Source organism: Ambystoma mexicanum, chromosome 7p (genome assembly GCF_040938575.1).
Source record: "Ambystoma mexicanum isolate Mex_15411 chromosome 7p, UKY_AmexF1_1, whole genome shotgun sequence".
In the NCBI taxonomy this organism is placed as follows: domain Eukaryota; kingdom Metazoa; phylum Chordata; class Amphibia; order Caudata; family Ambystomatidae; genus Ambystoma; species Ambystoma mexicanum.
Genome location: NC_090939.1, coordinates 363497118 through 363513740, shown reverse-complemented (window position 1 = coordinate 363513740; position 16623 = coordinate 363497118). Strand labels below are relative to the sequence as shown.

The following is a 16623-nucleotide window of genomic DNA, read 5'->3' as shown; positions in this document are numbered from 1 at the left end:
TAGCCCTATCAAAATAATGAAATTAATCAAGGCCTTGATTAAGCCATTCAAAAAGGGAGGTGAGTGTTTTATAGAGGACCACTTGGAAACCATGCATGATATATTTAAAGCCTTACAAATACCTAGGGAACAATATAGACAGTACTTTCATTTAACTCTTGATGCTGCTACTGTGAGCATTATCATGGGTTTTAATGAACAAGAAAACATGTCATGGGTAGAATTTGAAAAAGAGGTTAGACATCATTTTTCACCGTATCAGTCACTGCAGAATACAAAGAAAGCCGCATCTACCATGACAGCAAAGCCAAATGTATCACCTTGTCAATTTCTCAAAATATTAAAAAGAGCCTTCCTTTGCTTTGATGTATCCTTTAGACTTAATTCAACTGAGCTTAAGACTGCCTACTTTTATGGCTTACAAAAAGACATTATATCACAGTTAATTTGTGAGTTTGATCATGAGAAGTCACTGGAATGGATTGTAGAGCAAGGCACTGAACTATATGAAGTCATATATTGTCAGAGTGGAGAGGTAAACATGATTAAAGAAACATAATCAAAATCTGAAGACTCCTCACTGATGGTGATGGAGATAAGATCTGCAAAAATGTCACTTGAATCAGCCCAAACTCAGGCCAGAAAATGACATCTGATCAGAAAGGCGCACCACAGAGGCAGCCATCTCAAACACTGATGTTTCAGTCACATGATCCAGGTAATAGAGAGAATTCTATTAGTCCTAGGTACCTAGGAGACAGACCTAGGATGGGATACCGGCCTGATATGTCAGGCATGAATAACAATTAGAGACAAAATCAAGATCGAAGAAACAACGGTCCCTACCGGGCATTGGGAGCACAGAGCAGGTTTGACCTCAGTACCATGGTATATGGCAATCAGGACAGACCATGATATGTGGATCGGTTCATTGAAACTGGAAATCAGTATAGGAAACAGTTCCCACAAAATGAAAGACACAATAGGAACTATGCCCTATGCCACTATAATCAATCACCACCACCAGGGGATCAAAACCAAAGAATTGTCACATCATGTTCCCCACCTCCCATGAATAAAGAGTTCAGAAACAACTCAAATAGAAATCAATCTTCTGAGAGATACCAGAACAGATTTAACCAGGGTGACAGTAACCAGTACCGGCCTAGGCCGCAAAGAGAGGATTCCAGGGAGATGGACAGATTTCAATGACCGGAGGCCCAAGTTAAAATGTTGTCTGAACAAATAGGAGGACTCTGTGAAGTCCAAAAACAGCCATCAAATGAGGGGGCGGAAGGTCACAGAAGCGATCTGGTGCCTTCTGATAATAAGTGACTAAATGCTAATGGCACCTACAATGATAAAGGTACAGGATTCCATGAACCAGTTTTGTTTAAGGGTCCCAAACTGCTTGCTGATTTAAACATGAAGATTACCACAATGAGGATGAGGCAAGGGATGTATCTGCGCATGAAAAGTGAGTTTGGTTTAATTTGGCATTGAATCTAGCTATCAAAGTTTGTGCAAATAAAAAGGAGAGAGGAAAAAATAAACAAGAAATTCCAAAAGAGCAAAGAAACAGATTCACAAAGACATCAAATGCCATGATAAAACAACTGATGGAGGTTTGACTGATAAAACATCCTCCCTAGACACTCAAAATGCCTATAAAATGCAAAAAGGAAAAATGAGTACTAAAAAGGAGGGTACCGTCCAGTCACCTGAGGAGTAATTTGAGCCACACATATTCCAAGAGACCGAAGGAACAGTAACCACACAAGATATAAATAAATGTTCTGAGCATGTTATGAGGATATTCAATCAAAGAAATGCGGTGTGAAAACTCATGTTCCTCGAACAGAGGGGCAAACAATGGCTACACTCCAAATGACTTTGGAACAGGGCTAGATGGTCAAAGTTTCTCAAAGTGAAGTGGGCAAAAAGGAGGGAAAGATATCCTTTCACGTGCCCCTGTGTTCGGCAAAAAGTGAGAAGGACCCGAGAAAAGTGATTCCTGAAAACAGCAGAAATTCACACTTTTTTTGTGTATTGGAACAAGCTGAGGACACGTTTATGCTCCCATTACTGTGGAAGAAAAGTGCAACACGTTTCCAATGATTGACACATGTGCACAGGCCACGATCATGTCCAAAGAGTTGGTAAAAAATATCAATGAAGATCCACAAAATCAGATCAGAGTGAGCCAAAATGAAGGCCCAGTACATAATTTTAATGGTGAGCCGGTACCCATCGAAGGTGTCACTGAGGTTGACATAAATATAGGAAAACACAGGAAGAGACAGGAAGTATTGATCACATCTATCAGTGAAATTCCATTCTTGAAGGGAAAAGATTGTTTAAAAAGGTTGTTGCACCTCATTGAAGGAGTAACTGGTGTTCTGTTGTCTCTGACAAAAAAACCATTAAGGCCTAGGAAAGTAAATTTACAAAACAGCAGTGTAAATGAATGCCATACTGTTGCTAAATCAAATGATGCAGTGGAGGTGTATCTTCAAAATGGCTGTGTGCCTAGTGTCACTGTTATCCTAATGTGTCAGGGTGAAATGCAAAGTGAAAAAGAGAAACAATCTATGGAGATTTATTTGGATCCTAGGAAAAAGTGGCAAACTCAAATAGATGAAAATACATTGCACTTTTACTTAAAAGAAGAGAAGTGCAAGCAGAATGTTATCCCCGAAATAACCATGGGAAAACATATTACAACCCTTTCGGAAATATACATGGGAGATGAGCAGCCATGGATCCATATTGGTATAAATGGTCATTCCGAAATGGTAATAGCCATGGTAGCACTTGAACAGGAAAGGAGTTTTATTAATGAGAAACTATTCCAGCGAATAATTGAAAGGGAAGAGATCCCAAAATTCTGAATTATAAACCAACACATTTCTGGGTTGGACAATCCAGACTTTTAAAATAGAATCGCAGGAAGGTCCATTCTTAACATTACCATTGCCCCAAAAACCATCTATCAAAATGTGTGGATAGTAGTGGGACACAAAATGATTGTTATTTGGGAAATGACATCATGCACGGATGTGTATGGTGTTGGATTTCCTTAATCAAAAAGTATGGTCCCGACTAGGAGGACCTGCACCTGAATTCGAAGATAAGAGACAGGCTTATCATTGGGCACAGTTGGTGCCCTATGCAATGGAGCTACAGGTGAAGAAGGATGTTACCATTCCTGCATTCATCAAACAAGTCATTATAACACTAAAGCACAGACATGGACAGCAGTTGAAAGATTCAGATGTATTTGTGTGCATAAATGAATCCATGAGGCATCAAGGACTAGAATGTGAATATACACCATTAGTGGAAATTGGGGATGTGCACATCAAAATCATGCTGGATAACAAAGGGTGTCAAGACATTTATTTGGAAGAGAATTCTCTATTAGGAATGTCAGTACAAAAACCACATTATACTGCAGATTTCAGCAATACATTGATTGGTATAATCCCTGAGAGATACGTAAATGCACAGGGCATGGTGCCAGAGTCACTGGACTCTCAATCTTAAGGGATTTTCAAGATTCAATCTGTGTATCCTTAAGATTCCATTGAGGCAATGTGCTGTCACCTGAAGAATTGCACATTATTTGATTTAGGTGAAGGTGAAACAGAAAATCAGTCTATTGAAATAGAGGCTGATATTCCAAAATACTTGAATGTAGCAACTCTACAAAGAGATAGAGCCATATGGCTAGAAGAAAGCACCAAGGATCCTCCATTGGAGGATTTTCCAGAATTTAAAAAAAATGGTAGAGGAACGGATTCTGTCAGCAGATGCATGTAGTAGTGAAGAGGACAGGAATCAATTGAGAAAAATATTTATGGAATTTAAGGAGGTTTTTGCCACGGACGCATGTGATTGCGGCCTAACGGATTTGCATGTTGCCACATTATCAGAGGGATATGGTAGAAATCTGGTATTTGTGCGTTAATATCTGGCATGCTTGGAGTCACTAGCAGAGATAATTAAAATGTTGGAATCCAGAGGAATTATCAGACCCATTCATAGTACCTCAAACACTCCCACTTTGGGCATATTAAAACCAAATGGTCAATGGCGCCTGTGTGCAGACCTGAGGAAATTAAACAAAAGAGTACCAGTGTCTAGATGGCCGCTCCCATTTATTGATCAAGGCCTTGCACAGGTTCATGGATCAAAAGTGTTAACCACATTAGACCTTACATCTGGATACTGGAGTGTGCCATTGGCTGAAGACATTCAAAACGTATTTGCATTTTCATTTGATAAAACGCAATACACTTGGTCCAGAACACCATTTTGGTATGTTAATAGTGGGACTGAGTTTGGCATATTTTTGAGAAAAGCAGTCCCAGATGCAGCAGAAAGGGGGACCATAGTTTATGTAGATGATGTTCTGATTGAAAAGTATCCTTGCAAAAGGCCCAATGGTGCAAAAAGAAAGTAACCATCTTAGGCCATGAAGTGACTGAGCATGGATTGAATCCACAGAAGACAAAGGTGGAAGCAATACAGAATTTGAAAATTCCTACTAACATGAAAGGTCTAAAAAGTCTACTAGGGATGACAGGATATAACAAGAAGTTTATTGAGAATTATGCCAAGATCACTCAACCCTTAACTAAATTGTTGAAGCAGAATGTACTTTGGAAATGGGAAAAAGAGCAGTCTCAGGCAGCGGAGAAATTGAAAGAATGGCTCATGAAGGTGCCATGCTTAGCCTATCCCATAAAGAATCAAGATTTATTTGTAGAAACAGTGTATGACAGCTGTGTTATCCCAAAAGCATGATTTAAATCATACAACTTTTGCCTAAGCAGGCAAGGCGTTATCTCAAGTAGAAACTAAATTCAGTGAATGTAAAAAGGCTCTTTTGACTTACTGTATGGTCATTGCAGCATTTCCGTCCCATTATTCACAGAGAAAAAGTGAGCGTTGAAACAAATCATCAACCTTTGCAATTTTTACAAAGTGAAAGGATTAGATCAGGTAATCTGGCTCAGTCCAGAATCACTTCCTGGACATTGGCATTGCAGGGATTCCCTGTGGAAGTAAGATATGGGCAGAATAAAAAGAGCCCAATTGCTCAGTGGATAGCAGACCTGCACGATTATGCAGCTAATTATACCTTTGATGAAATAGAGGTAGAGCCTAGTTTGAATGAATTCGAACGATCACCACATAAAACTTTTAATGAAAATGTGTGCAAAGTTCTATCAACCGTGTATGTAGATGGATGTGCGTATCATATAGACAATGATATTGAAATTCAAAGAAATTGTCCTTGTGACTGATTCTGAGTATGCCCAAAACAGTTTTGTGGAGTATTTGCCTGGCTGGAAGGCGAATGGTATGCTCACATATAACAAAAAAGCCCCTTAAACATGGAAGAATGATCCAAGCTATAGATACATTAGTGTCTAAGAATAGTTTAATAATATACTGGAGGAACATTTGTGGGCATTTAAAGACACCAGGGGAGGATAAGGAGGGACATGACAAAGCAGATAAATTAGCCAAAATTGGAGCTGTAATGGGAGAATTATTCCCCATTGAACACCTGATTGGCGAGATACAGGTAGATGTGGTTACATGCTCCAAATCTCCAAAAGAGGTCGACTAACCTGTGGAGCAATCGAGTTATTGAGAGTGCTGTTAAAGAACAAAAAGAGAATTAAACTACAAAATGGTCTGATGATTAGGGAATCTGTGACAGGTCAGATGCAGTGAGTGGTGCCTCTTTCCTTCAGAGGGCTAATGTTAAACAACGTGCATGACACAATAAGTGCAGGACACCAAGGTTCACAAAAAACTTTAGAAATATTGAAGGACTATACTTTCTGGCCGCATTTGTCCCAGGATGTGGAATTATACACCAGTATGTGTCTCGTATGTGCACAATTGAAATATGCTTCACCAATGCATAGATCAAGATTAATGAAAAGAGGTTTGACCCTTCCATGGTCAGATTTGCAAATCGACCATGTTGGGCCTGTAAAAAAAAAATCTGCCAGGGGAAATAGATATTTGTTAACGGTGGTACGTCTAATGTCGAAGTGGGTGGAGTGCATTCCCGCACCAGACTGAAGTGCACAAACAGCAGCCACATTGTTGGGATAGCCCAAAGGATAGAATCAGACTGGGGAAGTCATTTCACTAGTGCCTTGATGAGCAAGGTGTGGCAGATATTGGGGGTAAAGAGGAAATGGCACATATCCTATAGGCCGTCTTCCTCAGGGAATGTAGAGAGAAGCAATAGATCTATAGTAGGGATACTAAAAATGTTTGTGGCTGAGGCAGGCTCTAGTTGGGATCTACGGTTACCTTTAGTATTAAGTGCCATTAGGTCAACTCCTGCAAAAGCAACAGGCATTAGCCCTCATGAAGTATTGACAGGAAGAAAAATGGTACTGATACAACATTTATTGTACAGGATACACGAGCAAACACTTGTGAGTGCATCCACAGTTCACGAATATGTGAAGGAATTGAGGAAGCAATTGCAACATGCATTTGCATTTGTACAGCGGAATCTGGAGAGAGCTGCTGAAAGTGAAAAGACTTATTATGATAAAAAAGACATCTATAAAATAATATAAAATAGGTGATCAAGTGTACAAATACCATTTTCAGAAGAAGAGGCACAGAAATTCTAAATTTCACGCAGCATTGCAAGGGCCATTTGAGATTGTCGATAAAATATCCCCTTTTACATATAAAATAATGAGGACGCAGGGTGAAATGGTGACAGAGCAATTTGATCATGTCAACCAAATTAAACCATGCCACACAAAACATGAATTGAGAAAACTTGAGAAAGTGGAGAATGGTTGAATGTATTGAATGCAATGAAAATAAAGCTGACAGTGTAATTAAGGTAAAAATCACAAGAGCACAGTAAGTTTGTCTAGTGGCAGATACGTTGAATAGAGACTGTTTCATAATGCATGTAACCTAATAACATGAGGGCATGTATAAGGTAGTATACACTTCACTCCATGAGTAATCAAACAGATTGTCTGGTGAGCAAGCAGAAGCAAAAAGAAGTGCTACAGTCAACAATTAAAAATGGTGCATTATTTTTAGAAGAGGCGCTGAATCAGACTAAGCTATCATAATGCTGTGTAATAAGATTTTCTACATGGCCATCAAATAAACAAAGACATGGTGAGGGGGAATGGAGATGTAAATATTATGAAGGGGTGTGTATTTGAATTGGAATTATTTTGGTGCAAAGTGATGCAAGGTGTAAAATGTTGTCTTGTTTCCCTATAACATGTGTTTAATTGCAGGTATTAAAAGTCGCAAATCCAGGGAGCTATAGTGTTTTGGCCACAGTTTTCAAGCCAAGTTGGGAAAAAGGGATAGCAAATTGTTTTAAGCTATGTACTTAACCTGTTTCTTTTCTATTCACTTTAGGTACCATTTACCTATTACCCCGGCAGGTCCGGTTCCCGGACATGGGATCGGGAGCCTCGGGATCCGAGGCCACTGGATTGGAGGCCACAAAAGGAGGCCCCGGGGAAGTCCCAGACCGAAGAGTGGGGATGCAGATAAAGAGCCTGAGGTGCCAAAAAAGATGACATCCGTGAAGAAGACTCCATGGAGTGCCAGAGACATTTCGCAGAGGATGCTGTTATGTGGAAATTGGTGCAAAGACTGATGGACAGGACACCCGGAGGCATGGTCATGACATTTCTGGGTATCAAAAAAAAGTGAACATGGTTGGTCCTCATTTTGTTTTGTTCATCTTCAGTCCATTTATGTTAATTTGTTGCTGATGGGACATATTAATGTGCTTTGTTCTGCCAGTTTGGACTTGAACTGGTGACAATGGAATTTGTTTATTTTTATTTTATGTTATTATTTTATTTGTGTGCATACAAGCTGTTAAAAAAATGCTTACACCATAAAGCACATACATGCTGAGAATATTATTAAAAAACTATGGTATTATGGAATATGAACCTTCAGTGGACGTGTAATCGGAAACACTATTTGCGTGTGAACTGATATACACATTTGATTTGTTTATTTCATTTTACTTTACGTTGAGACAACATTTATTCTTTAAGAGACATACTTTATCCTCATACCTATGATTTTGTTTTCAACCATTATTCGTCTGGTGATAGATGGAAAAGGAGAGGTATCCTGTGACACATGCATTTTAGTTGATGGTGCGTGGTTCCACCAGCTTTGACATCACTGGCGGTCATAGCTGTCAGAAAAGAAGGGCAAATATAGGGATCTATGGGAGTAATTTTAAAAGCAGCCAGCAAAATGAGTGCAGATGACAGTGATAAAAAAAAAACAAAAAAACAGCCAGTTAAATGGGCAAGTGGGATCACAGGACAGCACTTTCAGTGGGGTTAGTGTAAATGCATAAAAGAGATGGTAAATTATGTAAAGCAGGTGAAATGCCAGATGGAGTCATTATAACAGTGAAGTAGGCCTTCAATGACAAAGCAAAATCTTTGCAAAAAGATAGTTGATTCAAAGTGCATTATACACATATGAAATTATGAGAATTCCCATCTTTGTAAAGTTGCATTGAGAAAAATAACCCACATTAACTAACTAACTTCCCTAAATGACACCCCAGTAACTCATTAGTTCTTCTGAATAACAATGCAATGCAATGTCGGTGAACACGGATGGAAATTCTGTCTTTTTTTTTTTCTCTTTTTGCTCCATATAGGAGAAATATGCACTGTAGAAAAAATGAATGGCTGTCTTTCTCTGTTCGGAGATCACTCTGTCTGCACAGGAAATACGATGATACACATACATGCTCTCGTGTGTGATTGGACAGTGGAAGCAGGCGCCTAGGAGTTGCTGAGACACGTCAGAAAAGAGGCAGCTTTGGTCTTGATTGACATGCTTCTTAAATAAATAGGGGGTGAACTGAAGGGCTGGGTCTTCTTTTCCTGTTCTTCTACTGGGTGCTGTTTGCGGCCAGTTGCAGAGAGGATTCAAAGGCTGCATTCATGGCATTGAAATCCGCTGGGGGTCCAAGGTTAGCTTTTGCAAGTGCCAGTGGCCATGTGGGGCTTAAAACATTTAATCGCAGACAGGCAGGAGTGAAAAGGAGCCACACAGATAAGTCACAGACACTTCAAACTCTCATGTAAATCAAGTAGAACTGAGGAGAGCATGGAATGACTAGAAATTATCTGTGTTCAGTTAGACAGAAATGTATCAGTAATTTCAATTGAATTATTGAGTGGTTTTCTTTACCACAGTGTGAACTAACAAAAATAAGAATAAGTTGTGCAATGCATGTTCATCTCTTTCTCTCTTAGGAAACCACGGCAGTGCAATTTATTGGTAAGATGTAACAAATGGTTTGTTGTGAAATGAATTCTGATTTTATTGCAATAATAGCATGTCCTTAAAACACACACACACATACAAATGGGTGAAAGTTGGGTTGGTATAATATTTCTTTTATGTCTCTGTTGACTTCTCTTGGGCTGAGGGGAGGTAATTAGAAGTTTTTCTTGAGTCTACACCACAGTGGTAAAGAAAAACATTTACTGCTGGAAGTAAAATATGAAGCAAAAGGGAAATATATATATATATATACAAGCTAGAAAGCTGGTATGTTGTATGAGTGCATTTAGCCCTGCATGCAAGGGTGGAAGCTAATGAGGTAGATAAGTCATTAGCACAATGTATACACAATCTATGGCATCATTTATGATCTTACCGGGTTCCCTCTAAATGTGCTAAGCCTGGGTGGATGCCTACAGTCAACCCTAGTATAGGGCAGAGTTATAAAACGGGGAAGGTTTGTCTTATCATATAGGGCAGTGTGTGAATATGCTCACCACTAATTTACCTCCAAAATAAGATAGTGCCAATTTACCACCAGTATACCACAATACTTAAATACTGCCAAGTTAGGTAATAGCCCAAAGACAGAACCTCCAACAGCTCTGCTGGGACAGACACAAGATGTTTTGGATGTTGTGGCTGGCCCCAGCTGAGTTAGAGTAGAAGATCTGTTGCAAAAGCATGAGCAGTGACGTACTGGTGTGTAATTCCAGACCCCTGTTTGCTATTGCAATTGGCGGGTGGTAAATTACCATGGTGTGCAGCAGTCGGTCTTTGTTGTACATACTCATCATCGTGCCATCATTGTGCCTCAATTTACAATATTTATGCATTGATGAAGTGTCCAAGGAACTCTTGTTTACCCCACCTATAACCTTTCATTTGGGAGAGGTGGCATATTACTATGTGTTCCACCATTTTATGTGTTACACCACCTTTCACTCCACCAAGCTGATATCGTTACAGACATTTGAGCAGATGGTGTCATGTCTGGGGATGACTTCTGGCCTGTCTTAAACTTCACACTGTCAGCCTGAGTCTGCCCTTCTCTCTATACATGGGCAGACAATGGTGCTGTGTCTACAGTTGAACGCTTGTGGAATTATCATCTCACCGTAATACATTATTGGTACAATAAAAGATATCAAAACTTTTTTGGTTGATTTTAAACATGTATAAATATTTTAGAGGCACTGCATGAAAGGTATATACATGTGAGTATATCTCATGTTTAAGATCCATCCCTTATATCATTTTGCTATGCTGATGTGTTGGTAATGCAATGACTTAAAATTTGAACTATATTGGTTTACATACCTGGCATGCCAAGGTGGTTACCCGTTGTGAAGTTTGCCAGGAATCCTGCTCTTGTGCCAGTCTTGTCTGTGACAAAGTATACTGTCATTTGGTTGGATGTTGAGTACACATCGTGCACTTTGTTTTTTCCTGTATAAACAGCTAAAAATATAAAACATGAGCATATCAGCCTTTGGGAAAGAAGTTCGAAAAAATGATTGAACAACATTGCATGTCATATTTTCCTGCAATTTTACAAAATGTTGAACAGATGTCTTAAGATGTAAATAAAGCAGGACGAGTGGTATTTTCTTTTTTTTTTAACTGTTCAATCAAATGTCAAACCTAAATTAACTGACACATGTCTAATAAAATAACGTTATGTGGTTTTGAGAGGGCTTGGAAGAAAACCAGTTGGATGTACATGTAACATAAATAAACATTCCACCTTAAATTTTGGGATGGTAACCATTTTTTATATGTCGCAACATAGCTAGGAACACAGCAGAATGATGATATGATGTGTTAAAATTGTCAGATATGGCATAACAATCCCAGAATTGTATATATGAATCATGCGTTATTTGATTATAGTTTGACGGGGTGCAAAAGGAAAATATATATTACACATGTCTTCCCTTTATGATATGATATGATAGTTTATTTATATAGTGCCTATAAACAATGGGCCTCATTACGAGGTTGGAGGTAGCCATGGAGCTATTAGCGCCATGGCTGCCTCCAAACTCGTTCCGACTCCGCCCTGGTGAATGGAGCAATTACCGGTCCGTTCATAGTTTGGCGGGACCTGTAATTCCCCATTCACCAGGGCCATTCCCCATTCCCATTTGAGCCCTGATAGGGCTCAATTGGAATGGGGAAGGCACTAATAACGGTACCGCAAATTGCGTTACCGTTATTAGCTTCAGAGTCCCTTTGCGGGTCCCGTCCTTAATGCCTGGAAAAACCAGGCGTTAAGGGAGGACCCGCAAAGGGAACTCGTAGTAGGGAGGTAAGGGATTACCGGCACCGGTGCCCTTACCGGTGCCGGTAATCCCTTACCGCCCCCCTCGTAATGAGGCCCAATGTGTTTCAAAGTGCTTCACGACAAGGGAGGGAACAAGGGAAAATACAAAACATTGTTACAGGCTATGAACAACAAGAATGTAAAATTAACTATCATACTAGGCCTAGTGACATTTCAGATAGTGCAAGTGCTAAGACAGAGATAGGAAGGAAATGGGAACAGACAGGCGACTACCATACTAGGCCTGAAGACATTTCTGGTAGAGCCGTAGAATTACACGAGGTGAGGAAGAGGGAGGAGAGCGGAGGGAGAGGAACAAAACAAGTGACTATCGTACTAGGCATGATGACATTTCAGATAGTGCTGGAGGGGGAGGGGGACAACAAGTAAGGGGGGAGGAGACACACATTACTTACTATCATACTAGGTCCAGTGTTTGATGCACATTACTAGCAGTTGCTTCTGGGCAAACATTCTAAAAAAAGTCTCACTAGACTCCCAAACCTCTTCAGGAGATTGTTCCTGTTTTAGAGTGCACTGCAGGTTTTTTGGTGAAATCCAAGGTAGAATCTAACTGCAGGTTCTCAAGTCTATTTTTTGTTTTTTTTTGTTTTATTGGTTAATCTCAGTTAAACCTCAAACATTACTTCCATAATTCATTCCTAAAATCCTTCTCCCTTAAAATCCCCTTCAGACGCTACAATCCAGTCCAGTAGCGTATGCCCTTAGTTGCCATTCCCATCGTTACAACTTTCCGTTCCCTAAAAATCATCTTCTTCTTGATTCAGTTTCAATGCTTCAACGAATTTTAATGCATCAAGAGTTTTTCCAGTCTTATCAACAGTTAGGAGACGCTCCCAATAATCTTCTTCCGTCTCCCAGTTGATATTTCTTACATAACTGCACATATAGTTCTCTCTTTTTGGCTTTAGTGCAGGGCAGTTTAACATGACATGCCTGATCGTTTCTAGTTGATCCTTAGATTTACAGAATCTGCAATATGCTGCTGATTTTTCAATTTGTCTTCTTAACCATTTTAGTTCTCGGCAGTGCCAGATGTTTAATCTGCAGCGCAGCAGCAAGTCCCGATAGTGCTGAGATGGGAACTTCATCAGATACAGAGGTAATTTATTTCAGCCTTTTTTTCCCAGACAATGTTGTACCATGATCTTCTTTTCAATCTTAATTCCTGGGTTTCCTCCTAATCCTTATCCCGGATAGATCTTTTTGCCTTATCAGGGTTGTTCGTTAGAGTATCATTGGAGATGTTTATTTGGTCCATGGAAGCTTTACATCTTCCTTTTCAGTTTTTGAGGATCTCATCTTCATTTACTGTATCCCTCTGTATTAAGATTTCAAATGGTTTTGGTGGTTTGTCCAGTATGCACTTTCTGTACAGTGATAGAGATTTCCAGAGTGCAACTGAGGCCACCGATTGGAGTCTAAGCTCTGTTCTAATGAGTTCCACAGGTAATGAGGTAGGTAAGCGCAAAATCTTACGCCAAAAGTACACCTCACACAGATTCCAGACTTCCCATTTTAGGGATAATAGGGCCTCTGCACCGTAAGTAATGACCGCCACAACTTTCTGCTTAAAGAAGGTTACAATTGTGGTTAAGGAGTACTTCCCATATTTACGGTGTATACAAATCCCTTGGTTTGTCAGAGCCACTAATTTTTCCCGAATTAGGGTATACTGTGCCTGTTCATTGCTGTTTTTATTGATCATTATCCCCAAGTATAGTGTCGATTCCACTTCTTCCAGTTTTTCATTATCTAATGACCATGTCGCAGTTCTTCCAGCCAATTTTCTTCCCTTACTTGATTTCATGGTTAAGATCATAGATTTCTTCACGTTCATCTTCATGCTATTTTCTTTTAGATATTTATTGAAGGCCGCAATTCGTCTTTGTAGTCCTATTGGTGTCTGATCTAGAAATACTGTGTCATCTGCATATAGCATCCACTGTATTTCTTTCCCATTTATCCTCGGCGGGAATGCTCGAATCTTTTCTTGGGCTGTCTTCATATCGGCCATGAATAGCACAAAAAGGAAGGGAGCTACCGCACAGCCCTGTTTGATTCCTCTGCTGGTATTGATCCTCCTAGAAAGTCCCCCATTCTTTGTAATTTGGACTTTGATTGAGGTGCCAGTATATAATGTTCTAACGGCTTCCAACTGGTCTTTTAGTCATCCCCAGTTCCTCATTTTTGACCACAGATGTTCTCTATTGATTCCATCGAACGCTTGTTCGAGGTCATTAAATGCTAGGTAAAGTTTTTTTTTCCCAGTCAATGTATTTGCCTTCAGCAGATTGATCAAAAATAAATTCAGGGCGGTGCCAACTCCACTCACAAAGGCTGTCTGTCTTTTGTCCAAGATTTCTGCCTCGAACGCCCATTTTTTTAGATCTCTTAATAAGAGGGATGCGAATAACTTGCCAATCGAATCTAGAAGCGATATAGGCCTGTAGTGTCTCGGGTTTCCCCGGTCCCCCTTTTTATATACTGGCACAATATAAGCCTTCGTCCAAGTGGCTGGAATTTGTTTTATTTTCATGATTTGTTGGAATAGGTCGTATATTAGCTCAGTCCAGTTCTCACAATTTTCTTTCAATAGTTTATTTGAGATTCCATCTGGACCTGCTGCTCTGGAAGTACTGAGTTTGTTTATCAGCATTCGAATATCATCTTTATCGAATTCCAGAGCACACGGTGTAGAATCAGGACTATCTTCTATAGTATTTTCGTGGGTTTTGCCTTCATATAAAGCAGTGTAGTGCTGAAACCATTTTTCTTCTGAGACTTGATTCACATCTATGGCCGATAGATTAAGATCCCTGGCATTTATTAAGTCCCACGTACTTCTAGCATTGTTAGTAGTTATTGCGGCTAACATTTTTTCAGCATCTCTTTGGGTTCTTAAGTAGCGAGTCTCAACCAGTTTTTATAGGTTGGTTGACCTTTCTCCAAAAGACCTTCTCTCTGTGTGCTGGTGTTCTTTTTTAAGAGTCTCTGTTCTGATCTATAATGTTTCCTCCTTGCCACTAGTTGTTCATCATAGGCATGTTTTTTTTTTAGTATGGATGCTTTGGGGACCCTTGTACTTGCTCTCGTAGGCTTCTAGGAGCCATTTATATTCCACCAGATCTTCATTTGTGGTTGGAGCATCTTTGCACGAGTTTTGGTATGGCCTGTGTTTTAATACGCAAACGATTTCTTCCCCATGAGACCTCAGTTTCCATCGTTCTTTTAGTCTCTCTATTAGTTTGTATTTTCCACACAAGTTCTATCGTTAACAAACAATGATCACTGTTAGTTTGTTTTGCTATTGTAAATGACTTTATTCTCTCCAGCGTATACCCTCCAACAAAGCAGTAATCAAAACAGGCTCCAACTTTCCCACTGTGCCAGGTATTGGCCCCCTGCAGATCTCCCTTTGTCTGGCCATTTAGCATCTTCATCTCATGGATTCTTATTTCCTTCATCCATGTTTTTTCTTTTCCTATTAGATGTTCTATAGCTTTGATTTTTCCATTTTTATCCAACAGTTTGATGTTTAAATCGCCATTTAGTAAAATCAATTGGTCATTTTCTTCCGTCATGGATTTATCAATTACATCCATGATAGATTTCAGAAAGAGCGCCTGTCCCGATATGTTCTCACTCCAGTAGATGTTAATCAAAATCATTTGTTTTGATCCTTTCAAGTCATCCGCTTTAGATCTTACTTTCAGAATTTGCACATATGGATTTGGTGTCAGATGTTCTACTACTTTTAGTGGGCATTCCAATTTCTTCAGTATCATGAGCCCTCCCAATGGTCTTCCCATGGGCCCCTTTCTAGCTGGATTGATGTAAATTTCATAGCCCTCACATCTGGTGGTTCACGTAACCATATCTCCTGTATTGAGATAAGATCATATTTTGCCAAGAAGCAGCTATCCTTGGAGAGCAAATGATTAAAACCTCTTGTGTTCCATGAGGCACAGAGGATCAAATTTTGCTCAATCTCTTACTCTATTGCTTCTTCTTCTTTGAGTCTAGGGCTTTTGCCATCCATGACCAATCCTCTGCCTGGATGTCTGCTTTAATTGGGTTGTTCTTTGTCATTTTTGGATTTTCCGAATTGTCCACCTTGAACCTCAGGGCTTTCAGCGTATCTTTTCTTTTTTTGATCGGGACAGGGCTTTCTTTTTGTTTTTCTTCCTCTTTTTTACTTTTTTCATTCTTTTTCTTCCATATTGCAGAATCTGGTTTATTTTTTCATACCTTTTTTCCAGCATCTGTATCTCTTGTTCTTTCTGAAGGATCATCTTTTATATCCTTTCTTTCCTCCATTGGGGCTTTTTCTTTTTTTTGCCTGGTATCATCATCCAGGTCCACCAGTAGGAAACCCCTTTTTTTTTAGAGTGTCCGTCACCTCCAAGAGTTTCCACTTTATCTTCTTTGAAGTCAAATGTAAAATAACTTGGTCCATCCTCTGTTCCTTTGGAAATTCAACTATTTTTATATCCTCAGTTGATATCATCCTTGTGGTAGGACTTGGTTGCAGAGCTCCATAAGATAACTCCTGTTTAATATCACCCTTCTTGGGCCATTTACTGCTGTTTCTAGTTTTAGATAGCAACCTTTAGATAGAATGGATTTCTTTGGGGGTGATGGTGACAGTGACGGTGACAAATCCATTTTTCTTTGCTTCTTTGGGGATGATGGCACCATTTCGGTTCCCTTTTCTTAACTCCTGTTCTGATCTTTCTTTCCTCTTTCGTTTAATTGTGTCGCTCGGGGGCTATCCTGCGTTTTTCGATCCTTAACCCCTTTGATCTCCAATTCTTTTCTTCTTTGTTCCATCGTTTTAAATTTAGTGTGCTCAAGATTTGAATTCCATTGCTTTCCCGAGCGTTCCGTTCACCTTCCAGTCTCAACGCTCTTTTCTTGAT

The 16623-nt window shown here is 39.6% G+C and overlaps 1 protein-coding gene across 1 annotated transcript in view; it reads right to left on the bottom strand.

Moving 5' to 3' along the window:
- Positions 1 to 16623, bottom strand: part of TMPRSS15 (transmembrane serine protease 15) — a 1663368-nt gene that overhangs the window by 880310 nt on the left and 766435 nt on the right. Inside the window, 1 exon segment of the mRNA XM_069636234.1 lies at positions 10675 to 10815. Coding sequence (XP_069492335.1) covers positions 10675 to 10815 — 141 coding nt within the window.